General features: G+C 38.7%; 1 protein-coding gene across 19 annotated transcripts in view; it reads left to right on the top strand.

The window, feature by feature from the left end:
* MAST4 (microtubule associated serine/threonine kinase family member 4) overlaps nt 1-25,788 on the top strand; it is a 516,475-nt gene that overhangs the window by 437,644 nt on the left and 53,043 nt on the right. For all 19 annotated transcript variants that reach the window (XR_004317247.1, XR_004317246.1, XM_032473373.1 and 16 more), the window contains 7 exons: nt 1,129-1,198; nt 6,437-6,515; nt 12,389-12,546; nt 14,473-14,548; nt 16,546-16,755; nt 20,550-20,651; nt 23,114-23,246. Coding sequence is in view for 17 of the 19 variants with exons in the window: in XM_032473373.1 (XP_032329264.1) it covers nt 1,129-1,198; nt 6,437-6,515; nt 12,389-12,546; nt 14,473-14,548; nt 16,546-16,755; nt 20,550-20,651; nt 23,114-23,246 (828 nt within the window). In the remaining 2 variants the exon portion in view is untranslated. The remainder of the gene's footprint in view (nt 1-1,128; nt 1,199-6,436; nt 6,516-12,388; nt 12,547-14,472; nt 14,549-16,545; nt 16,756-20,549; nt 20,652-23,113; nt 23,247-25,788) is intronic.

Below are 25,788 nucleotides of genomic sequence, written 5' to 3' on the forward strand. Positions count from 1 at the left end.
TTTTGGCACACAGGTAATAAATGGTTTACCTTTACAGCTAGGCGCTGACTCCAAGGTGCCATCTTGTATTCCTTATGCCTAATTACAATTGTCATTTCCGGCGTGAAATCAGTAACGTGGCACCTGGCTTGCTGTTAAGGATTAAACATGTCTCCTTGATTTGTTTTCTATGTTTGGAGAACAGAGAGGATTAGTTTGCAGCCTTTCCTCACCTCCTTATTTGCACCAGCTACAGTCCCAGTCGGCCCTCCGGCAACTCTGCCAATGTGATTAAACACACAGAGGGAAGCAGGGTGCTCTGGAGTGCCCTGAACCCCCCTTCCTGCTGCCTGCCACGCTTTTTCAGTCATCAGCTGCAGGTTGTGTGGTCTGATGATGCAGGTAGCAAGTCCCCCCAGGAGCTGCCCCCTTACAGTGAGCAACCCCACGCTCCACCCGCCTCGGGAGGACTCGGAGAGGACCCCCTCTGCCAGCCTCTCCGTGGCTGTGGCTTACAAAGGCCTCCTGGCTAGTCATCACCCAGCTGCTCAGGAGCAGAGGGACTGCTGAAGAAAATATTGGTAAGGGCTGGTCCTGCTGGGCCATTTGAGGAATAGGTCTCAACTGCTGGTTTCTCCCCAGTATTTTATGACTAGTTCTGACATTTCAGCCTTTCCAGAAATGTACTTGGGAATACGACGATTTACTTTTGAAAACTCGGACTTTTATTTGGTTTCTGTAAATAAAAAAGACAGAGACTACCTCCCTCAAATAGAAAGCGCCACCTTCCGAGTTGAAGCTTACACTTCCTCATCCTCCTGCTGCTGGAGATGCTAACATCTGAAGAGCAGGAACCAAGACAGTTGCATAGTCATTATTCTGGGGGCCGGAATATTTAGATTACTGAATATACGGGCGACTGCCGGCTGGTATAGGTGTGTCTATTCATGTATTACACGCTTGGGAAGCTGTGCTGGAATCAAGCTGACCCCCTGTCTCTGCTCCAAGGAGAACAAAAACATGTGTTGACGAGATGGACATTTTATGAAGGTGTACAGAAATTTATTACTAAAGGGAAGAAGATTATGGATGTAGATAATGATACAAAAATAAAATCATGGTGAAAAATTTTTTTCTTTCTCTCTACAGGAAATAGCCCTCAAGATAGTCCGAGAAATTTCTCCCCCAGTGCCTCTGCCCATTTTTCATTTGCACGGAGGTAAGGACTTGTTGTGAACACAGGAATGAGTGTCAGGTAGAGAATCCCACCCCTCCCCCTGCTGCGTTCCCCCCCTCCCCTCACTTCCCCCACTCCTTCTGCTCCGCTCTCTCCCCGACACCCCTGCCTTCTGCCTTGCCAGGCCCTGTTCATTATCTTATAGGGCCCTCTCTGAAGCTCCCGGGCCCAAGGTCTCATTAAGGCACTGCAGAACTTTGTACTATTGCTTTAACAGTCTTAATAATGATTTATGCCTCCTCTTAGAGTTGTATGTGCCTCTCTTGGTCCTTCCCTAGATGGTGGGCTCCCACTGAGGGCAGGAAAAGCCTATTCCCCTCTTTTCTCCCACCCCTAGTACAGTGTCTTGTATCTGCTTTTGGTGCGCAACGAATTTTGACTGAATTATCTGAGCTTATATTATAAAGACTTGATTCATCTTTGTGTGCAACTGTTGTTGTTGTTGAAATACTTTTTGTTTTAATGAGCTTCCTTGGGATCACAAGGTATAAACTCTAAGATGCTCCTTTACTTGAGATCATCAAGCCAGCAATTTAGTCGGCTCCTTGAGATGATGCCATGAGGATGTTTTATGTTCTCTCTTCCTATCTTAGTTTGATTTGGACACCAAATAGCAAAGCAGCTGATCTCATATCTGAGTCAGTGAGTCATGAGAAAGTGTTGTTGCTCAGAAAACAGTGGGCCTGTGATCCAATTGCAAACCTTTTCAGTTCTGGATTGTCCGCTGTGATTTTTCCAAGTCGGAGGAGCCTACACAGCCACTTCTGTATTCTGCATGTGGGATTAGTGTACTTCACCCTGTCGGATTCCCATCTTCACCTTCCTGGGTACCATCATCCCTCTCACACACGTATACGCTGCCGCTTCCACCCAGGAAGAGCACACAGAAAATGAAATTGCCCCTTCAGCTGGGTTTCTGAATACTTGGGCTGGGTTCATTTTATGGTCTAAATGCCCTAGATATTTGCTAAATTTTCTTCAAAGACCTAATCATACCTTGAAGTGAAGGAAAGTAGCATTTAATTAAGACACATAGACAAGTTAAAAAAAATAGATGCAACACGTGAATAACAAGCAAAACCTGCATTGTCTTCATTGCCATTTGTCAGCACGTAATACCTTTTAGATGACTAAATCCAGAGAAAAGGCTCCATTTGCAGCATTTTCTGAATCTTCTAAAATGAAGTTTGTCTTGTAAACATCACACATTCCCCACCTACGTGTACCTCCACCGTGGGGCAGACACAAGAGTACTTAACATGTGATCTCCAAGGAACTTCCTGAGACCCACATCCTGATTTTCCCTAACTCTGACTTTTGTTCTTTTAGTCCTAACTTTAAGCACTGCAAAGAGAATGTGACTATTAACTGGTCCCACAAAGCCTGTATTTGTTTGCCCGATTAATATTAATTTATGATGGTGCTATTATTCTAAGTAAAAAGGGAAATCTTATAAAAGTTGGTTAAAAAAACACTATTGTCTTTAAAATACATATCTTTTAAAAAAGGGGAATTAATTACTTTGAGTAGTAAGAAATTGCAAATCTCATTACAGCCTGTACTTAAATATGACAGAAATCATAGTCTTTTAATCCTGCCAGATTTATAAAAATGAAGAGAATCTAATAATTAAGTGGCTAACTGGAGGACAGGTGAATCTGGTTTCTTTGCTGTAAAAAAAAATATATATATATACAAACCTCCAGGCATGTTAATTTTTGACAAATAAACCATACTGTAACAAGATTACCACAGGAGACCTCTGGTTCATTTTGCAGGAATTTCCAGTTGGAACTCCCTCCACACTCTTCAGAAAGTATTAATTTAGATTAGGACCTGAGTGATCATCTTTTTAAACTTTTACTCCAGTAAACAGAGCACTGTGTTTGCTGTGAAAACTCAAATTGGCTTATTTTTATTTAATATCTGGGGTCTTTCTCGTCCATTTGAAAGTTGATTTTTCATTCAGAGAACGTGGAAATTCCACTCGTGAGTCTCCATTCTCTACCATTGGGCATGCATTTCTGAGCCCTTAGGAAGTTATGCCATTTTGAGAATCCTACATTTTATTATTTTGTATATTCAGTCCAACAAGAGAGGAGAGATTGCCCTAAAAATTATTTTGGGGTAAAGAGATACAGTTCAAACTGATTAACCTTTTCTGATCTTACTCGTAACCTGTGATAATTTTCCGCCAGTCGACATCCCTGTAATGTACTAGCTGAATTTCAGACTGGTAAATAGGATGACACACACTTGCTTTCCATATTATCTCATACATATTTAAGAGTAAAATTATCGAGTTAATTTTTCAGTATTGAGTTAAAATAGGGTGAAAATGAGCATCATAGTGTAGTAGATTTTGTCTGGGGCAAGGAAACATTTTTGTTTTGCTAATAACTGTGCTACTGGTCTACAATTAATATCTGATCATGAAGTTACTTAATGTTTTATTCCTTGGTGGTAAGAGGGAGGTAATGACATTGTTCTGCCTTCCCCAGAAGTTGTAATGTTCTACATGTTAGAAGTTGCTTTGACTTTCCTTAAAAATACAGAAAGAATCTTGAATAAATGCTATGGGTGGCTCCTAGCTGCCCACTTGTTATTTATCAGGTTAAATCTCAGAACATATTTCCACAAACAAACTACTGGAACAGACTTGCCTGCTGAGTTCAGGTCATGAGACTCTTGTTGAGCACAGGTGGGCAGAGTTACTCTGGTTACATTATATTGGCATAGTTCAGCTTGTTCCAGTATCAACTAGACCATAAAATGTATCACGCCAGATGACTGTAACAATTACACAAATAAAGAAATATGCTTCCTCTTCATACAGTTATAACAGCCAGTTGATATTGGGACCTTTTCATTCTTCCTGTGTTGTGCACCGTATTAATCTAATTTTTTTATAATTAGTGTTGAAGTCGTGTGGTTGTTGTTTTTTCTTTTTCTTTTCTTTTTTCTTCTTGCCAGTCTCTTTGCATCCTATGCTCTCATCAGATGTTCTTCCTTTCTTATTTTTCCATTTAGTGTAACATTGAGATTTCTACTCACAAAGAAAACTCTTTTCCAAAAAGCCTTGTTGCTTTAGCGAGAATATAGTCTTGTTTTCATATGACATTTTACTGGCAGCTACTGCAAAGAAAAGACAACATTGTTAGTAGGATCCAAACTGTACTTGTGTGGTAGCTTTCTTCAAAAAAGGGCTTGCTCTCTCTTAAGTACTGTTATATAGCATATATAGTAACTTGTGATGTGCGGTTGTCATGGTAATGCAAATGCGGTGGTCCGTTGTGCTCCATTTGAGTAGATAGACACGGACAACGTAGGGAACTTTATGAGACATAAATTATTTCTGGTCTGTGGCAGCACAGAGTACCAAGCACATTCTTGTTTAAATATGTTTCTAGCTGTGTGTTTTCGCAAATGTAATTTATGCTTCAGAACTAATAAGATCATGTCTCCTCTTGGAGTTGTTCATTCATTTGAAATATGTTCATTGATACCTGAGGGAAAAGGGAGTTAATCACAAAGCAAAATCATGGTGGGGGAAATTGTGTCCCTCACTCTTTCCAGAGACTAGTTTCTGATAATTGTTATTAAATGGACTGAATAATTCTTTGACAGTCATATACTTTTTTCTTAAAAATTGGAGGTGTTTAAAATAGGAAGTGCAGGCATGGGTTCTTAAGTCTTTAATAATTAGCCAGATAAAAATAGGACCAACCTGTGACCATTTAACTGATGGTCGGAAGTCTGTGTAAGCATGTGATTAGAATTATTTTCTTCTTAAATATTTTAATATTTTCAGTTGTCTAATATTATTTTTGAAGAACATGTGATTTATTTCTTCTCATCCCTCTTATCTGGTATATTTACAAAAATCTTATTTTGCTTGCTTTTCCCACAAGCATATTTGATTCAATTGTATTCCAATGATGGTTACAGAAATGACAGGTAAATTGTACTAAAATCTTAACATTGTAGTACTTCTGTGATTTGTCCAGCTGAATTTCTCCATTTTCTCTTTGTGGACCATTTACATTTATTGGAGGCAACACCCATGGTGGCCTTTGATTGTATTCTCCTTTGCCTATAATGTAGGCTGAAATGTCAGTTTTTTACATAAACATCTAACTGTGACATTTCTCAAATTCAAATCGAATGCACATGAATTCCCTCACTTCTACTTACTGTGAATGTGTCTATGGTAAATTTGGTCCACTCTTCTCTCTCTCTGGGTAAATTAATACAATTGTGAATTACAAAAAGTCTACATATGATACTCCATCTAGGAATGCGGTATAGCTCTTTATAAGGGTATGTTTTTCCTGTTTTCTCCTTGGCAAATGTGTGTGTAGTTGTTTTCACAATGTTATGTGATTTTGAAGGCACCGTCTTGCTCAAAATTGCTAATAAAGTGATAGTTTGGAGATAAAAACCACACTCTGTGACAGCTTTGCCTCTGTGACTGGAGCAGGCAGCTCCTCTCTTTGCAGTAGATTCCATCACTAGTGGAGCGTTTTCATTCTTCACCCCCTGTCACTGGCCAGAGCTGGGCTGCATGCTCATAAACTCTGCAAGAGGCTTTTGCTCCAACACTTTGTAAAGCCAGGTCATGTCAGAAGATAATAACTCCTAAGAGGTTCTGAGCACAAGGTCAGTCCCTTTCTTAGTGCAGAACTTATTTCCCACTTAAGGCTTGAGCCGGCCATGAGCCCCCTGATCCCTTCTTCCCTAGAGGTGATGAGTAGGACTGTTGCCTTGAAAATAATGAGCAGAAAGCCTTTAGGATGCAGTGAAAGTCCCAGAGGCCCTTGTACTGTGCTGGAGTTCAGGCCCTTCCAGAGATCATGGCCTGGGTTATCAGTTTCCAGATGGGAGTGTTTTTCCTCCTGCCTTTCTGTTTTTATTCATCTGAATCTGCTGAGTCTGACCAATGCAGTTATCCCTGGTATTCATTTTGTCAAAGTGTATTAGTGAGAGATCAATAATATGGATCAGCCCATTCACTTTCTACTTGTTTGGGTGTATTGATTCCATTTAAATAAAAGTCAACCTGCTGTATAATGTTTGTTTACTCTGGCCCTTGCTGAACATTTCCACATCCTCATTGACAGTGTTTGTGTCATTTGTTCAACTGAAAATACTCTGTTTCCCTGGGGTTCCCATGTAACAGTACTCCAGTGTGGGCTGAAGCTAATCTCACTTTCTCACCAGGACTGATGGACGCCGCTGGTCCTTGGCTTCTCTCCCCTCTTCTGGCTATGGGACAAACACGCCCAGCTCCACGGTCTCTGTAAGTGCCTGACTTTTCCTCTCTCACAACCCCAGAGAACTTACGCAGGCAGTGCTTTCTCTGGGTGTTTCCTAATAGGAAGGAGAAGATAAATTCTGCATGTCTGCCACTCAGAATAGGCTACGCATCAAATGATGAGCTGACAAGCATAAAAAGGGCATACTTTTTGCTGCAAGCTTGGAAACTATCATGCACAAATTGAGTAAGTCCCAGGATCACAAGTTGGGAGGAGATGGGGCGCCTTCGTTTCAATACCATTTGGTGTTTGTGGGGGGAAAAACAATCTGGTTTTATTTCTTTGGTTCCACGCCAGTGATATTAGCACTAAAAAGGCCATTAAACTTTGATGTCCTGGGTCTTTTTGTCTTGTGTGGCTTAGATGCAGAGTTTGTTTTGTTTCGCTTTTTTGATTTTTCTCCTTCAAAGGGAAAAAAAAAAGGCAAGTCCTAAATTTGTGCCTTCTGGACAAGAACTTTCTTTTAAGGAGAGATTAAAAGAACTTAGTAAATTAAAGTAAGTAAAGAGACAAGATGGAACCATGAAAATAGGACAGAGGAAGAAGGATGCTCTTGCTGCAAACTACACCCTTTCAACAAGAGCCCTAGCAATGACTGGAAATGATTCAGTAGGTTAGATATATGCTCTCTCAGTTTACACTCGTGATATTGTAGGACATTTGTCTCGACAGAGCCTTGGAAGCTGCTGATCATTTAGAAAGACTCGGTATGTTGTGGATAGACTGGATGCTCTTATACCAGCCAGGAAAGTGGACCTGAGGATTTTAGAACCTTTTCTGAGTCATTTCCATCTCCATTTTGTCAAAAGCTGTGGTTCCTTGCAAAGGACTGTTTATTTTTTTCCCCATAAACCTTAGCACTGTGCTAAGCATATAGAGTCAGCACTTAATAATACTTGAGTTGAAAAGAAACTGCAATTAAATTTATAAACTTGAACTGGTCACTACCAGTGCATTCTGTTTCCAGAATTCCAGATACAATAAAATGTGGGTTTTCTAGAACACCTTTAAAAAACGGACTTGTTAAAATCTGTTGATTTATTTTTTACCATCTCCTTATGGTATTTTATTGAGAGGAAGTAATTTATTTTCCTATCCATGACTCCATTTTGTTGTGGTATGTGAGTTTATTGTCCGTTTAGGATGATTTTTGTGAAACATCCTGACAACCTTGAACAGTTTCTGTGGCATCTTAGCCTCACATCAGGAAAAGATGCTTAAAACTCCTGAATTACTTTAGTGGATAAAATTGTCACTAAATAACAATAAAGTCACCCTTGGTTTTTTTGGGTCAGTAACCATCATTGCTTATTGGCCCATATTTTAGATGTTGAAAGCATGGGCAACCACAGCATGTAAATGAATGCTAAAATTGATTGGCCAAAAAAGCAAACAAGAGTAATTTTCTCAATTTTAAGGGGTGTTCTTCCCTGGATTCCTGGGTGTCTCCAGTTAGAACCCAGCCACCAGAATAGATAGAGAACTTGGCCCTCTGGTCTGTGACTCTCCCATTCATACTCTCCTTTAATCCTCCCCTTCCCCACAATTTGTATCGTGTTCCTTGGCCCTAAGTTCTTTGTAACTGTATCACCTTGCTTTGCCCATCAGCCGAGTTTTATTGTAGTTAGGACACAGAAATTCCTCTTTTGCAAGAAGAGTAGGTGAGAGTACAGGATCTTTCTTCTTTCCATCTTTAGTAAATCATACATTATTTTGTAAACTGAATTTATGAAGCAAGAGTGAGCTACATAGAATTGGACCCCTTTGGGTACAAATTACTTTTGAAATTGTATTTTTGTAAAATACTTACAGTGTGCCAGGTACTAGTCCCGCTTCCTAAGAAGGTATTAGCTCATCTAATAGCAGCAACATACTTTATAATGTAGTCGCCATTGTTTCTGCCATTTTATTGATCAGAAGTGTGAGGCACAAGGAATGAACTGAGGGGTTGTTTTCCAAACCCCCTTATTTTAGCAGTAGGGATATAGTAAGCATTCTAAACCCCAGACGCTTGGCTCTTTTTAAGGAATTTACAGGGTATTTCTTAAAACCAACCTGATAATTCATAAACCTGACCCAGCCATCTATCATAGTGGAATCATTGCTGCCCCTGACTTGCATGTTATGCCTAAAGAGGAAAGCTTCCTCAGACAGCTTTTAGTCACACACGCATACCTGTGTTTCTAACAGTTTCTGCCCAGAGGTAAGATAGCTTTTCTCTGAAGAGTTTATTTTATTGAAGAAGGTGGTATCATATAACTGTTGATCTCATATTTCTATTTTTTCCTTCAAAATGAAATTTTAACTTTTAAAATTACTTCTTGCCGGAAGACATAAGGAACCGTTAAATTTGTGAAGTGTAGGTGCTCTTACACAGAAGTTTAACTATCTTTGTTCCGTATCAGTTATGGTCAAAATGTTCATTGAAACTTCGAGATGCTACTTCTCATTTCCCTTTGTTTCTTTGTGTTCTTGTCCTCTAAATATTAGGGCAAAAATTTCGCAAAACTGCTTAGGGGTTGCATTTTCTTCTTTTCTAAATCTAAACGTAATCATTCTTAGATTCTTGTTTTCTGGGTTAACTGGTTACAACCTAGCCAAATAGAAATGCAACGTAGTTATTAAATAAAAACACAGAATATATACAAATAAAAGTACAAACACTGTGAAAATACAGCTTAAGTGTTACAGATAATTGTTGTTAGCCAAATTCCAGAATTGCTAATGTTGAAATGTAAGCACCACATCTTTATCCTTTGGATATTATGGAAACTGCAAAATTGGCAAGTGTTAAAGTGCTCTATTATGAAATTGGAAAGATGTGGTCATATGAAATTGATGGACCACAGAGGATGACTTCCAGAGAAAATTTAGTCTTGCAGCTTCTTTTAACTTCAAATTTTGCAGTTAAAATTCACTTGTGAAACTTTTCCAAGATAATATTTGCATCATAACTTTTAATTTTAAAGTAAGTAATATGGAATTGCAGCAGTTGGAGGACATCTCCCATATATTTCTTACCAAATAAATTATTTTCAACTGAGGGAAAGAATGAAAATAGGACTATAAATCCCTATAAACATGAGATATCACTATAAAATCATATTATTTTTCATAAATAACAAGTAGAAAATTCTGCACGCATATGAATAGTGCCCTTTGCAAAATGGTTATCTCGAGAGACTAAATGTTGATTTGAATGGTATCATTACTGAAAACATTTTTGGGGAACTCTTCTAATTGCCTTGAGAACTAGAAGCACAGTGTTTTCCTGTAAATCTTCACTCTTTGAAAGTGGATTTGATTTATGATGTCATCAAAAGTCATAGGCGAACTAGCTGGGCGATGAGACTCACTGGCACCACACTTAGAGAACATGCTAGAAAGGTAGTCATGGGACTCGATTTTTGGGGCAAGTCCCAAACTGATTCTTGAAATTCTTGTAAAAGTGGTGTTTCAGGGACGTGTCGATCAGCAGAGGTATCTTTTCAGTAGGTGTGTGAGGCCCTGAGGACAGCCCCTGCACCCTCTGTTGCCCGTGCTAGTTCTCCTCCGACCTTTGACCTCTGCTGAAAATGACTCCTGGGCTTCTCTGCTGTTTAATACCGACTCACTTTTTTGGGCCCTTTTGGTACCTTTTGAATCCCCGGGCCATTTCACGGGCCTACGGTTGTTCCCAGTGCCATCAGCTCATCCTTGTGTCACTTGGGTTTGCGGTCACCCTATTTCCATTGACACTTTGCTTGTTCCAACCAAGGTGAAAGAAGCTGTCTCCCCCGAGGAGCCCCCTGCCTCCTCACCTCCCTCACACTGTTAAGCTCATAACACTTAGTTATACCAGGGTCATCATTTGTTGTAACATATCCCCATCAGCAAACCCGGGGCACGACCCCTGCAGAGTTCAGTTGTATGGCTCTGTGTATGGCTTAACCACAAAGTATTCCTCTTAGAATCAGCAGGTTACAGTTTGTTACATTTGCTACAGCTTTTTTAAAAAATAAACTTTTACTTAAATAAATGAAATATTAAAATACATCTAAAGCCCCTCCCCCAGTCCCCTTCTCTTCCCTCCCTCCATAGAGGGAACCACCCCCCTGAAGTCGCCTGTGTCCTTCCCATGCAAGCAGTTTCACGTGAAACTCTTGAGCGTGGTGTGTTTTGGAATTGTCACACTTGGGAAAGGTAACATGATCCCTGTACTGTACGTAACAGGTTAGCAACAACTCGACCAGCAGCTCATAACCAAATGCATTAATATTTCTACACCAACCTGAACCAGCAGTCACACTAAGTAGATTAAATACATATTTTACGTAGCTTTCCATCAGTTCAGTTGATGCTTTGCCACCAAAAAGGATTATGGTAAACCTATGAAGAAACTTCTGGGTTTTGAAATCTTGGATATAGAATTGTGACACTGATTGACTTTTGAGACACACGTCCAAAATCTTAATTCTGTTTTTCTATTTGCTCTTTCCTTATCTTTGCTTCATGGCTGCTTCTCTTCCGCTGACATTGATTTTATTATTCTTTTACTGACTTTCTGAGTTGGCTTATTAGTTTATGTGTTTTAATTCTTTTTTCGCAGTGACAGTATTTAAGATCATACCTGTACTTTCTGAGTAGAGCTTTGATTTACCTTATAAGTCTTTCTAGTGGTGTTCTCATTTTTATAGTTTATAAAATAATCTCATTTCATTGTAAAAATTCCTCTTTGTCTCAAGTATGTCCTTAGAAAGTGTTTTATAATTTCAAGGTATAGAATATTTTTAAGCTTTAGTCATTAATTTCTACTGTTGCTGCATTGCGGTGTTGCAGTACTTAGGAAGTTTGCTCTTAACATGGCAGTTTTTTTTTTAATTAAAAAAGCCTGCTAGAACAGAATGTTCAAACGGGGGTATCTGTCAGAATATGCTTATTCTAACCATGTTTCCATTACTCAAACATTTCTCATCTCTTTTGTTAGAATTGCTTATAGGGTTCACCTATCAATAAAAACAAACAAACAAAAAGCAGTCTCTTTGCTTTACAGTTACATCTCTCAGATTGATTAAAAGCAATGTTATTTAGCCACTCATATTTTCTACTTTATTTTGCTCCAAGTATTGAGAGACTGTCTTCAAGAAGCAAATCTATATTCAAGGAATAACTCATTGCCACTGAAGCTGTTTTTAAAAAAAGTCTGTGTATATCTATAAATATGTGTGTGTGTGTGTGTGTGTGTGTGTGTGTGTGTGTGTGTGTGTGTGTGTGTCCCCTAAGCCAAAGAAGACAGAAGAAAATCCAGGCTTTGAAACAATGGCATTAATGAGACAAGTATCTTCTCCAACCCTCCCCTTGTACCCAGGACACATGTGGATGGTAATTGCAGCAAGGGACAGCATGCTTTGTAATGGAGATCTCATTACCTTATTTATCATCATACATCATAGAATTCATCTCATGTTACCTACCTGAAAGCCACAGTGTTTGATTGTGGACAGCAGTGGAAGTGAGGGTACAACACTCAATTGAGAACTAATTTGTCATTTAATGCACCCAAATTCTTACTCCAATTGTCCCTTTCTTGTTCAGGCTTTGACTGGGTCCTATCAATTTTCAGAGCCTGGATTTTGTCCAAAGGATAAACTATCTTTGGGGCAATTATCTTGTAGACAAATTAGATGAAGTAGGGAAGCCACTTTGACCTTTCAGAGACAACATCAAGGTATAGAGTTAGGTACTGGTATCATAATTATAACATGAAAAAGAAGCAGTATAAAATGATGATATAACAAAGTTTAGTGCTATGATCTCATATCCATTTGAAGAATGTCTTTCTGAGGTAGTCATAGAACCTCACTTTGCTTTGTTTTAGTCATCCTGTTCCTCCCAGGAGAAGTTGCATCAGTTACCATATCAACCAACACCAGATGAATTACATTTCTTATCAAAACATTTTTGTACCACGGAAAGCATCGCCACAGAGAACAGATGCAGGAATACGCCCATGCGTCCCCGTTCCCGAAGTCTGAGGTATGTAGATCTGATTGAAAAATGTCACTTAAATGGGTCATCTCTTTTCAACCATTTCAAGGAAAGAATTTGAGTCCTCTAATTCATATATGTCTTTATTGATTTATGAGCTACTATAAATACAGTGTGATTTTTCCGTCTATATATGATATTGTAAGTTACCATTAAAAGACATCGTATTATTTTTCTTTTAAATTCTTATAATTTGCTAATTGCTCTAGTAGCAGTAACCATGATGGACTACCAGGACTACCTAGAAAAACTTCTAGCCATTGGAAATTTCAAAACCATCTAATTATGGTGCTAGATCAGTTAGTTTCTTAAGAGGGAGAAGGTTGACTGAAAAGAAAGGACAGCACATTCAGATTCACATGTGGAGTTCAGATCCATGTTATGAAAGTCCACCCATTGTTTTTTACCATCACAAGTCTTGCTTTCTCCAGGATTATGAGCAAATAGTTTGGAGTTTTTGTCCCTTGAATTTTGTGGATGCCAAAAATTATCTGCTTAACGTTGAGTAGAACCAGTTTTATTTTGGCCTTGTTTCATAGAATAATAGATGTCACAGTTTGGTTCTCCAGGTAGCAGACTTGAACACAGGGATCAGGATGTTTATCAGAGAGTGCTTGGGAATTACACCTGTGGGAGGGAGGGGAGGAAGCAGGATGGGCAGAGGGAGAAATCTAGCTGTAGTACAGGTGACCCTCAGGGAGCTCTGGGGACAACATGACCCATCAGAGCTGTCCCTCTGGGCCAAATGGCCCTTCCTCTATGTCTCAGCCTCAGTCATGGGATGTGGTACCCTGGGAAGGACATGATCTTGGATGGAGGGGCTCTGTAGCTGAGGTCATCCCTGATGGGACTGACAGCAGATTTCTGTAGCCCCAGCAGCTGGGACAACAGGTCCTTCTCTGCAGGGGGAACAGGGCAGTTGATCTCTGGGTCCTTCACAGTATGAGATCTTAATGCTGTAGAACTGGTCCACTTTGATGTATTGAGCTTTATTATAAAGCATAGTTTGTCATATGTTCAGTTGAACATCAGAGTTTACTGAGAAGAGTTTTCCCTTTGTACATTTCTTATTTAATATCATTAAGTAAATATGGCCACATTGAGTAATCATGTTAGATTATTTTGAGATAGGGAATAAAAGACCAATTTTATGAATTCATTTAGAGCCATCGTATTTAACAACATGGGTGCCATTCTTGGTTTCATGACAGGAGTTTCTAGGATATCTAGTGCAAGCAGCTGTATCCTCTCAGGAGCATAGACTCTCCCACTGAAGTTGCATGAGTGTGTACTGCTAGGAAGGCGCACGAGCCTGCTACTGAAACAGAGAAAAACGCCCAGGTGTATGCCTCTGTTTGATGTTGTCCACAATGTTGGCCTCAGCATCCCAAACTAAATATTTGCTAGGCTAGAAAATGGATTTCAGTGGTGACACCTGTGCCGTGGAGGAGTCTTAGACCTCTTCAGCGGTACGTGGCAGAACGCAGGTGTATGATGAAAGTGTGAAATTATACTGTGCGGCGTGTCCTAGATGCTGTGGTTTGTAGCTGCCCTGTTTTCTTTCACATTGAAGTTCATTAAGTGGTTTCCAGAACCACACAAGTGCACGCGACATACAGAATATAGTTGCAGTTTAAGAGTGTTTTCTGAACTAGTTTTATATCAGAGCTCTCGTTAATGTGTGTCATTCCACTTCTGGAACTTTCTCTTTGAATCCTATTCAGAGTATCTCTTGTGTTTGTGAGTGTGTGTGTGCACGTGTACTAATGACTGATTTTGTAGTTTATTACCCAATACATTTTTCTTACAAAGATTGCCTAGTACCTTTGGATGCAACCCATTGTTTATAAATAAAAAGCTTATTTTCATTTCATGCTGTGGCACGTTTAAAAGGATAATTTGCTTTGCTTGCAGCCCTGGACGTTCTCCCGCCTGCTGTGACCATGAAATAATTATGATGAACCATGTCTACAAAGAAAGGTTCCCAAAGGTAATGAATTGAATTGAAGATGCCTGGCATCTAAATGAACGGGCAACATAGGTTTAGCATCTGTAAGGTGGTTTTGTTGTGGGAAGTAATGGTCCAGTCCAGTAACGACTTGCATAAAGTAGCATGGTAGCCTTTGTCAGAAAGATAAAATTACTAAATATTTTTAAAAGCTACTGAGAATTAGCCACGCCTTCTGTGTGCTGAACTGGCTGTGAAGTGAACCCCGCCAGCTGTACTGCACGCTGGGCGGGCCTGGGGAGGTGCTATGGGGAGCACTGGCCTTGAAAGGCTCTAGACCTTGGTTCTTCCTGTGCCCATGTTCTGGGCCTGCTGCTCTGTTGTTAAGCAGAGACCATTTCTCTTCCTCAGAAGCCTATGGATTGCTATGCCATGAAAATCTTTTACTTTTCTTTTTTTTTTACCTAATTTTTCTTTGCTGTGACTCCCAATCTCTTTAGTAAGTATAAGTCTTACCCTATTACTTAGAAAAGAAGGTCCAGTTGCAATGTTCCCCATTATACAGGCAAATAGAATTTGAAAGGACCAGAGAGGCCCTGGTGAAGTGTTGCCAGCGCCCTGGCTGCAGGAGCTGCCCTCTCAGGGTCCCCATCACCTCATTTCCATGGCTTTTGCACCAGAGTGTTTTTTCCCCTATACATTTGGTTGAAGCAGTCTTTCTATTTTGTTCCTGTTCCTCTCCCCACCCCCCACCTTTGTGACCCTAGGCAAGAGAGCAAAAGGAAATCTTTGGTTTCATAAATCAGGAGTAGAGTACTTATTATGTGTAATGAACCGGACATTGATGTCATTGATTAAAGCCATCTTGGCTATTTATCACATGTCACTTGTTCACCAGGGAGAGAGATCCTGACTACACTAGTTAACACTGGTTAGAATTTCAGAAGGGAGCAGGAGGCCAAGGGAATCTCCCTGTGCATACAATTAATGCAAGCAAGGAATTTTGATTAGGCAATCGGGGATCCCAGAGAACGAAATGAAAGTTGGAAAGGAAATTTTAGATTTATGTTACCGAGGGAATCCCCTTGGCTTTTTTCCCATGATGTAGCTTTTTGAGGAAAGGATAAAGATAGTATAAAATGCTTGTTCCTGGGAAGGATATAGCTCAATGATAGAGTGTGTGCTTAACAAGCATGAGGTCCTGGGTTCAATCCCCAGTACCTCCATTAAATAAATAAACCTCATTACCTCCCCCTCACACACACACAAAAAAATATTTTTAAAAAGATGCTCGTTCCTGGTACATTAAAACACAGCCAAGAGAACAAACTCTTGACCCACCCTGTGGAACTCTAGCCACAGTCCTGATTGTTGAGTAGGTGAAAACAGAGCTACAGTATTTGATACTATTGGCAATCTGTCTGAAAGAGCCCAAGATGTGAAATGAGAGCACAGCAGCTCACAGATACTGAGTTATTTGGAGAAGCTTACATGCACCATTTTACATGTGATAGGGCATAGAAAAAAGTAATGATCACCCTGGGAGACTCAGTTTCTCTTGTGTGCCTCAAATGTTTTTATCTGCATGATGAGACGACTTCTTTTTTTTTTTTTTTTCAAATTGACTTTATTTTTTACAGCAATTTTAGGTCCATGGCAAAATTGACAGAAAGTACAGAGTTCCCACCCCATATATACACAACCGCCTCCCGTCAACATCCCCCCTCCAGTGGTCCATATGTTACAATCTATGAACCTACGCTGACACATCATTATCACCCAAAGTCCATAGTTTGCATTAGAGTTCGCTCTTGGTGTTGTGTATTATGTGAGTTTTGACAAATATATAATGCTATGTATGTACCATTATGGTATCATACAGAAGGTAGGCTTCTTTTGAATTTAATTTTTAAATTGAATTAAATTTAATGTAATAACTTGTGGAGGTCTTTAAAAGTGCTAAATAAATGTGACGATTGAGTTGTTCACATGTATGTTTCCTTGTATTACATCCGTGTGTGCGTGTCTTCTCTACACAGGCTACAGCGCAGATGGAAGAGCGCCTAAAGGAAATTATCACCAGCTACTCTCCTGACCACGTTCTTCCCCTAGCAGATGGAGTGCTTAGTTTCACTCACCATCAGATTATTGAACTGGCTCGCGATTGCTTGGATAAATCTCACCAGGGTCTCATCACCTCACGATACTTCCTTGAATTACAGCACAAATTAGATAAGTTGCTGCAGGAGGTACGGACCACATAACCATAGAAAGTTTTCTGATTTGTTTGGCTTTTCCCTTGAAAAAACAAAAATTTTTATGAGAGCATTTGCTAACAAGTTTTAACCATGAGGTGGAGTTCATGTTCCAGGGAAGCAAAGAAGAAAGAGGAAAAAAAAATTGCTCCTTGCTATAAATTGACTCTGGTCAACAATTATAGTAGTAGAAAGTTAATGTAATAACCTTTACAGGAACCTTGGGACCCAACAATCTATGGCTCTAGAATAAGTAGATTGTAAAGGATTTTGAAGCGGTGATTTTTTCCCCCCTCCTTAACCATGAAGTTATAAATTGCCTGAGTGTATGTGTGTTATTTGATGATGCTATCTAGTTCTAATATCTGGAAGAGCTAAATGGAAAATGGCTGGCTTCTTCCAGGCCGTGTGTCCTCTTAATTAACCTGCACGTGGCAACTTATATTTTCATTAGTGTCAGTTTTTCTTCTAAAAAAAATCCCACTTTAAAAGTGACAGATAAACATTGGTTCTGTCCAGGCCTAACACCTGCAGGCCCAGCTCCTGATATCACCCAGGACAGGGAGGGAGTGTGCATGGTGGGATGGAATTAGTGCGTGACGTTGCTTGTTCTGACTGCCACAGCCTGTAAGTAAAACCTATTTAGCCTGTATATTCGAATATATTGTATTTCTGTATCTCATCGGCATTCATTACGCCCCTGTAAATAAAATCATGGGTGGTTTTCTCTAGGCATGATTATGTAAATAATTGCATGGAACTGAAGGGAAATACTGGCATCCTAGTTTTCTGGAAATCCGCCTGTGCTTGCTAAGACTGAATTTAGTTGTGGCAAGATGAGACAGTCCCTCTGACTAGCAGCCACTGCTTTTCCTCCCTTTCCCTTCTAAACCTCCCAACAGAGTTTTCCATGCTCTTTCCCGTTTTTCACATTTCAGCCTATTGCAGCCCACTGAGGCAGTGTTTCTCCGACTCTCTTTGGGTGAACACATTGTTTGGGGATTTTATTGTCAATTTCCAATTTGTCATGGACCGGTTCTACTATAAATTACAATGAAAATGAATTTACCCCTGTGAAATACTCCTCCCTTGATTCCACAGTTCTGTCCCAGGGTATTAACATAGTGATCAGTTAAGTTCTGTGGTTCGTTCCTTCATAGGCATCCCCTCAAAGGGGAAGAATTGACAGCCAAAGCTATTTACACTGAAATCCCCCACTTAACTTTCTTTCTGTATGTTAGATTTGGCAGACTGTTCCATGGCAATTTTTAAAAATCTCGGTTTCAAAAATCATCTGAATGCATCATATAATAGATTAATATTGTTCATTTTTAGAGAGGTTTCTCTTTGGGGCAGAGAAACATGTATACATGTAGCCTTGTTGGGTATAAACAAGAACGTTTTCTTGTTCATTTCCACAGATAAACATTTTCCTTCTGTCCTTTTGTGAAAATTAAAACTGTCTTCAGAATCACAGTCACAGTGTCCTTCCAGAGCTTGGAGCTAACAGGTCGCAGGGGAACTTGCCCCTTTGGATAGAGCCAAATTGTGAGACCTTGCTTTGCCTTCCCCGCGATGCAGTTATTGTCAGTTTCCAGCCGTGACATTGCGTGCCCGCAGAGCCTGTCTCCCAGCCATTTTTCCCATTGTTGTCAATCTTTGGCACACCCAGGCAAAGTCCCCCTGAGGTTGAGCAACTTGATTTAACTGATGCCTTTTTAAAGCCTTGAGGCCTAGGTCACTTCCAGATGAATGATTTTATGTCTCCATTTTTTTTTTTTTCACATAGGTGTATTTAGCCAAAGAAAATAAAATACATAGGAAGCTATAACCTACTCTCAAATCTGAATCTCAGTATTTTTTGTGGTGGCCAACACCTAAAATACAAACAGGGATTCCATGAGTTTTGGAGCTTGCTGCTGGCAGCCAGAAAGCTGTTTTCTCTTCCCATGCTGAGTGTGCGGCTTTGTTTGGTGGTGTTTTAACAAAGTTCCCCTCCTCCTCTAGTGATAGTAGATAAAGTATCTGTGTTAGTGTAACTCATTATATGTTTTGGCCTTGGTTGTGGTGATAATTCTTAGAAATAAGTTGAAACGAACTGATTATTTTTACAGTTTTTGAAATGGAATTTGTATAATCTAGACTGACTATTTTTAATTTTTTTAAAGATACAGAGTTCTTGTTACCCCCTTGAAGAGACCACCAAAACATGATTAGGCTTTTTAGAGTTTCTTTATATGCCTGAATTTATAAAGCAGTAATTATTGTAGTAAGCAGAAATTCAAATATCTAGCTCAAGTTATCAGTCAAGAAGTTGGGTTGTTTCTTTGCTTCATCTCTAAGGTTTTCTGTTTAGTTTTGATCATAGATGAATTATGAAGAAGACATTTATAGGCAGATCTCTTGACATTCATTGTATCTTCCCAAACCTTTTTTTTTTTTTTTTTTTTTGGTTGCAAAACAAGGGAAAAGAAAACTTAAAGACAGCTTAAATATTATGTCTATCTCCTTATATATGTCCTAGTATCCTTACTGGTTACTAGGACCTATGGTTATAGTTACTAGTTGGTTATCTTTGAACACATTCTATTCTAAAGGTTTTCACCGATGGTCATTTTCTCTATGCTTTTTCTTTTAAACATTAGCTGTTTTGCTTTTGCCTGTATATGGTTTCTGTACCTACATTTTGAAAAGTTGCCTTTGATTTGATGGCTTAAATTCAGCAAACATACTACCGCTACATATAAGCATCTTTCACAGATTTGGTTCGCCAACTCTTTTTTATGGGAGGACCAGTCCTTGTCAGATTAAAGCCCCTTCAAGAATGATTTTAAATATTTATTACTATATCTGTGAAATTATATTCTTTTGTACCAGCAGTACCTTGATTTTTTTTTTAATCTTTGGAGAAAAGTAAATCATCAAAATATGAAAATTAAGGAAGCCTGAAAGTGAACATGCATAGAAGTTTATATTTCAATTTTTAAAACTTTGGTTTTATGTCTGCCTTGGCACAGATTTACCTCATTTCTTCAAGAAAATATCATTGAAAATTAAAATGACTCTTAATAAACTGAATTTTGTTCTCAGGATATTTTTTGTGCTTCGATTTCACACATAGACAACATGTAAAATCAAATTTAAAAGATTTTAAGTCAGCTAAATTTTACTGATTTGAGTGCCTGGGTATTATTTATTCAATATGTGAAATCAAATTCATATGCATATATCCAAGTAGAAGCATTATTCACCTCACATTTGAAGTAAGCAGTGCATAACTTCTTACATGTTGTGAAATAATTATTTTATAGGCTAATCGTGTAGTATGTGTAAAATATATTTCATAAATGTGTTAACTGCCCAGGATAACAAAATCAGCCCTTTACTGTGTTAGCCTTTTTATTCATTTAAGAAGTGACATCTGGAAAATCAAGGTTCCTCCTCAGCTGCCCAGTCTACTTTTACCATGTACTTAATATGTCATAAACTTTTCATGTCTCCTTCATTCATGCTTCGCATTAAGAGCCTTCACATGTGATTTTTAACACAGAGAATAAATCAAAGGTTTGCAATTAAAATGTAGCTAATAGGGCCATTTTGTAGATATAGCAGTCTAATAGCGCCTGTTTATGTAGAGGTAATGTCTGCTTATCAATCTTTTAAAAGTATTTTCTAAGTCACTTAATTTTTGAATATTTGCAGTCATCTAATTAGCATGCTTTGCTAATTTTCTTTCCTGTCTAATGGAGCAACTCTGTCTCATCATACTTTCCACTGCTTCCTCCTAGGCTCACAATCGTTCAGAAAGTGGAGAATTGGCATTCGTTAAACAGCTAGTTCGGAAGATCCTTATTGTCATCGCCCGCCCGGCTCGGTTATTAGAGTGCCTGGTAAGTCGCCCCTCAAGGTGATTATGTCATTTATTGTTAACTGTGGGAAGGCCGTGACCACCAGGAAGCTCCCATTGCGTTTGGCTTCAAAGACCAGAGCTAAATGGAAAGTCAAGAGAAATTACATGTGAATGTTTATGACCACATCCATGTGTGGGTGCTTTTTCTTGTCTGGTTTTAAGTAAAAATTCAAGGATTTGTGTTGTATTAAGAGATAGTCATATCACATTCTGGACAGACTTAAAAAATGATCATGAATTCATGTACTTGACTTGAACTCAGCATAATTACTATGTTACAGCTCATTTGAAACACTCATTGTGCCTCACTTTTTTGGAGTTGCCAAGATACAGAGAGTGGGAAATCAGAGATAGGATGTATGGTGACCTGCAGTTATAATTATTACTTATTTTTTAAATGTGGCATGTTAGCAATCTCGTCAGCAACCCACTTGGAGAGCACAATGGGACCTTATCTAAACCTGGAGAAATGGGACTTTGCAAGATTAGTTTGTTATATAAATTATAAGAAGCATTTTTATTCATCAATTGTAAAATTATACAAAATATAAAATATTTATCAATTATAAAAAGTACAAAGAAAGTAGTCAGTGATCATTTTCCTGTTTTAAAATCTTTGCTTTATGCCAATTTTGATTGAGATTTCAGTCAACACTGTGAATAAATATGAAGCTTCAAACATAAGAATAGTTTCATGGGGTTTAACATAGCATCGAAACTCACTTTCAAGTTTCACTAGCTGTTAAAGTATTTGCAACACAGTGTACAATATAGCTTTTTCAGAATTTTACATACACACGGATATACATACATGGTGGTATTGCTTTGGTTTTGGTCTTACTGTAATTAAGATTCATAGTTTTTTTATCAGAGTGAAACGTGTGCAGCCCCGTAAGATGAGTGAGATGTGGTAGACAGAGAGTCTTGAGGAGAAAGGTAGGGGTGTGGTGGAGGAAGGCTTTCCATCAACGGCCAGGACCCTTAGAATCACAGAATCAAAAGCATTGAGCGTCTCCGGAAGGATGAAGGGAAAGAACAATACTCTGGATGCCTCTGCGGGGGAGAGTGTGTGACTGGCAAATGCAGACGGAAGGAAGCCTTACTTTTTCCTGCTCTTCCTGCTGTACCTTTTGAATTATGCACCACAAGCTTGTACTTCCTGTGGTTGTTTAGTGTGGGGGAAAATACCATTTAGCATTAAAACTTGCTTCTCTGGACAGGAGCAGATATGCTAAGAGAGATCTTGCCTTAAAAGAGGAAAGGACTTTTTTTTACAGTAATCACTTTTAATCAGAAGAGAAAAGGTGAAAGTACACGTAGCCCATCAAAGGTAGAAACAAGTGAGCTTAGTAGTAGATCTGAAGATGGTGCTGATTTCCGCACTGTTTAAAGCTCAGATGAAACCACAGTTTCAGAGTTTTAGGGAATGTTTCCCCAACCAGTCATCTCAGGCCTGTAGTTCCAGGCTTGCTTTGTCTCTCATTGTAAATTTACGTCAAGGGCACCGAGCGTGGACATTGGTTCGGCTTTACTCCATTTGCAGCTTCAGAAAGGCCATTTAAAAAAAATAATTCTCAGGTGAAATGCTGAGATTCCAAAATTGCCTGTTTGGGGCACTAATCAAAATGGGGAAAATCCTGGGGGAAGAAATCTAGGAAGTATAACTGAAAATAGTAACTGTGTTTTAAATCTGTAAGTGTAATCATTTATAGCACATAAATCCACGCATCCATCTAGAGTGATGTGATCCTCAGGGTTGTTATTGGCAGCAGACAGCCAAAGGAAGTAAAATACTTAGGGGAAAAGGTGCTACTGAATTTTCATAGAAGACAGAGGTAACTATTCAGAGGTGAAATTTTCATATTTTTCTTTTGTAGTGCTCCCGTTATATAAATATTAATAACTGAATTTTAGAGTTTAGTGATAAAAGTGGTAATTTTGAGATTTTTATTCCTAATATTTTTGGACACTTCTATACTAAGGGAGTTTCCTACAAAACCTTCAAGAAAAATGCATTCTCATTGTATTCATTTTGTGGCTATTTGTGGAGAGAGAGAAACTGAGTCTTCTGGATGAGAGTCACTGATTTTTAAAACTTTGCTAAAAAGTCACAATTAAAAATTCAGATCTGTTCATTTTCAATAAGATAGATACCTTAGGTGGAGCATAGTGCCTTCCAAGTTGCATTACGAGGAAACTGGACATGGAAATTATCTTCGGATTACCAAGTATATAAATGTATTGCCTTAGAATGTAAATAGGCTTTGGATATGAACTGAAAACTATGTATGTTTTAGATCACATAATCCCTTTGCCTCCTTTCTGTGTATATAACTCACAACCATGTATATTCACCCACTTTACTGTGAATGGGATTCGTGGAATAAAACCTCAGACAATTCTGGCTCAAAGAAGTATCCATCTGTGTTTGTCTTCTGCTAGGAATTTGATCCTGAAGAATTTTACTACCTACTGGAAGCGGCAGAAGGCCATGCAAAAGAAGGACAGGGTATTAAAACGGACATTCCCAGGTACATCATTAGCCAGCTGGGCCTCAACAAGGATCCTCTGGAAGGTGAGAACCCTCGTGGGGCTTTTACTTGCTTACGCATCACGGCCTCCTTGAAGAATTTAGCAGCAAATCTTTACTTTGCCCTCATGTTTTGGCTCTGTCTATTGAAAAGTCCGTATTTGGGGGCCAGTTGTGATTTGAAGGAAACAGCTATCAGTTGAGTCTTAAGAAACAAGTAAACATGACCCACTTTGTGTTTACCTGCAGTAGGGGACAGACCCTGAAATCCTAGCGGCCTATCGGCATGATAATTCCAGAATGTCCAGGAAGGGTTTAGATTTCCAACCTCTCTGGGTTTTTTTTTTTTTCTCTTGCAAAGCTCCGTCGGGTTCTCCTCAAGGGTACAGATCTTGAAAATGTTGGTGAAGAAATTCATTACATTTAAATTAAAAGTGACACGTAAATGTAAAGTAATTTGGGAGTGAGGTGACTGATAAATGATGATAGATTAAATTAGGTGCAGTGTTCGTAAATCTATTTGTGCTTACTTGTCTCAAAAAAGTATGAAAAATAGTGATATAGAGAGCCAGTAGGGAAAAAATGCTCTTTAAAACTTATAAAAGTATTTCTGGTTGATTCAAATGAAAAAAAGTAAATCTAATGCTATTAAATACAGAGAAGAGGAAGCACTCTGTTAGTAATTTTTTTTTTAAATCTGATATTTGCAAAGCACTCCCTACACCCCTTTTCCTGTTCATTATTATTTAAGATTGTCATTTAAAACGCTTAGGTTATATACTGCCTGAAAAGACTCAAAAACAATCATCGACTCTTTTATTCAAAATTGTCTTCCTGGTTCATTAAATTGAATTTGCAAACAGTGTTTATCTTGCTAAATTGTTTGTGATGATGCTGACTGTTGGCACAGATATTTTCCCATCTACAGCCAGGGAACCTGCTGCCCTCTGCCTCCTCTCCTATTTCCCCCGCTTTGTTTGCTCTTAGGGCCATCGAATCTTTGCTTCCAGTGAAATGATGCATGCATTACTGGGAGATAATGCCAGATAAATTTATACTGTACTGAAAGCAATACCACAACAGATTCATCACTTATCAGAGACTGGTGGATGCTTTTCTGAAAAGTTCCCTGGGGAGAGATTTTTTTCCCATGGCTTTTAAATTACCATCTTTACCTTTTTGAATCATGAGTCTTCAGAAATGGTTTAAATCAATGAAATAAAAAGGGCAGATGTTTAATGGTATTTAGATGAGTTTTAAAAATCTCTTCAGGCATTACAAAATGATGCCTTGGCTTCCTGCTTCAAAAGCTGACTCTTGGTTCCATTCCATTACTACCCACTGCTTACAAATAATATGTATTTCCCAGATAATAGTTATTTAGCAGAAATTCTATTTAAAACAGAACCATCTTTTAATTTTTTTTTTTATGAAAATAATTGGAGTGGGGGAGGCTGTCAAAGTATATTATAGTGACTCTTCACGCCGGTGGGGTTGAGGTTGTATCAGCCCCGAGAGTGTAGACCGAGCGAGCTCCTCACAGTTTTCTTGCCTGGCAGTAAATATCACTGTGGCCTGAGCCTTTGGCAGGTGAATTATCTGAGGCCCATTAATGTACCTTTATAGAGTCTTTTCAAAAATGTGTGATTTTTGACAAGTTTCATGTTTAGTAATACAAATTTATCACTGGGAATTGTGTTTTTAACTCTGGACACTTAATTTTCTTGCTTCAGATTTGAGGATGGTTTTTAATCTCTTTGCTGTAATCACCTAAAATGTGATTATGACAAACTCTGATCCACATTTGTCTCCTTTCTTATCATTGTCTACACTATGACCTTGGAAGGGTAGAAGTGAGGGTCTGGAATGGGACTGCCCAGGGTGCCAGCACTGCAGGCTGTGACCTTGACCCCACTGTCCATGAGCCTTTTTGTGCCTCACTGTTTTCCATAAACACTATGCAATGGTACCTCTTCAAAGCGTTGTTTTTCGGATTATATGAGTTCACCTCTGCACCCAAGATGTAATGATGCTTAATAAAAGTTAGCTGCTGTTGCTGTTTTACTTAAATAAAATTAAATTACCCCTTTGAGCCCTTCCAGCTGAATACATTGTAGTCCATCCCCTAGTCCCTTAGTCGAAAGTGTTAGTCACATGGGATGTTGACATCATTTGACCAGGAAAGTCCACAGTTTGTACTGAGCTCATTTTTCATTCCCTGAATTTCCCCTACAGGTAAACTGGAAGAGTTAGTGTCAGTTTCTGGTTATTTTCGATTCTGGAGTTAGTTTTTATCTAAAGGCAACACTCCAGTGTTGCTCTGCTTCGTATCTTTTATGTGTAATCTCTCCCAAAAAAGGATGATTATATTTATAAAAACATGAATACATGAAATTCTAAGAGTCTAAGAAATAATACTAGATGCACACAAAAATACATAACTAAAAGCTGTAACTTTGTACTATACACATTCAATTTTGAAAAATTAAAAAATAGAAATTACCTGTGATCTATCACTTAGAGATAACCTGATCAATTTTGGAGAAAATTCTTTTATGTTCTTTTTTTAATAAAATGTGTTTTTTAA

The sequence above is a fragment of the Camelus ferus genome, chromosome 3 (genome assembly GCF_009834535.1).
Source record: "Camelus ferus isolate YT-003-E chromosome 3, BCGSAC_Cfer_1.0, whole genome shotgun sequence".
Classification (NCBI taxonomy): domain Eukaryota; kingdom Metazoa; phylum Chordata; class Mammalia; order Artiodactyla; family Camelidae; genus Camelus; species Camelus ferus.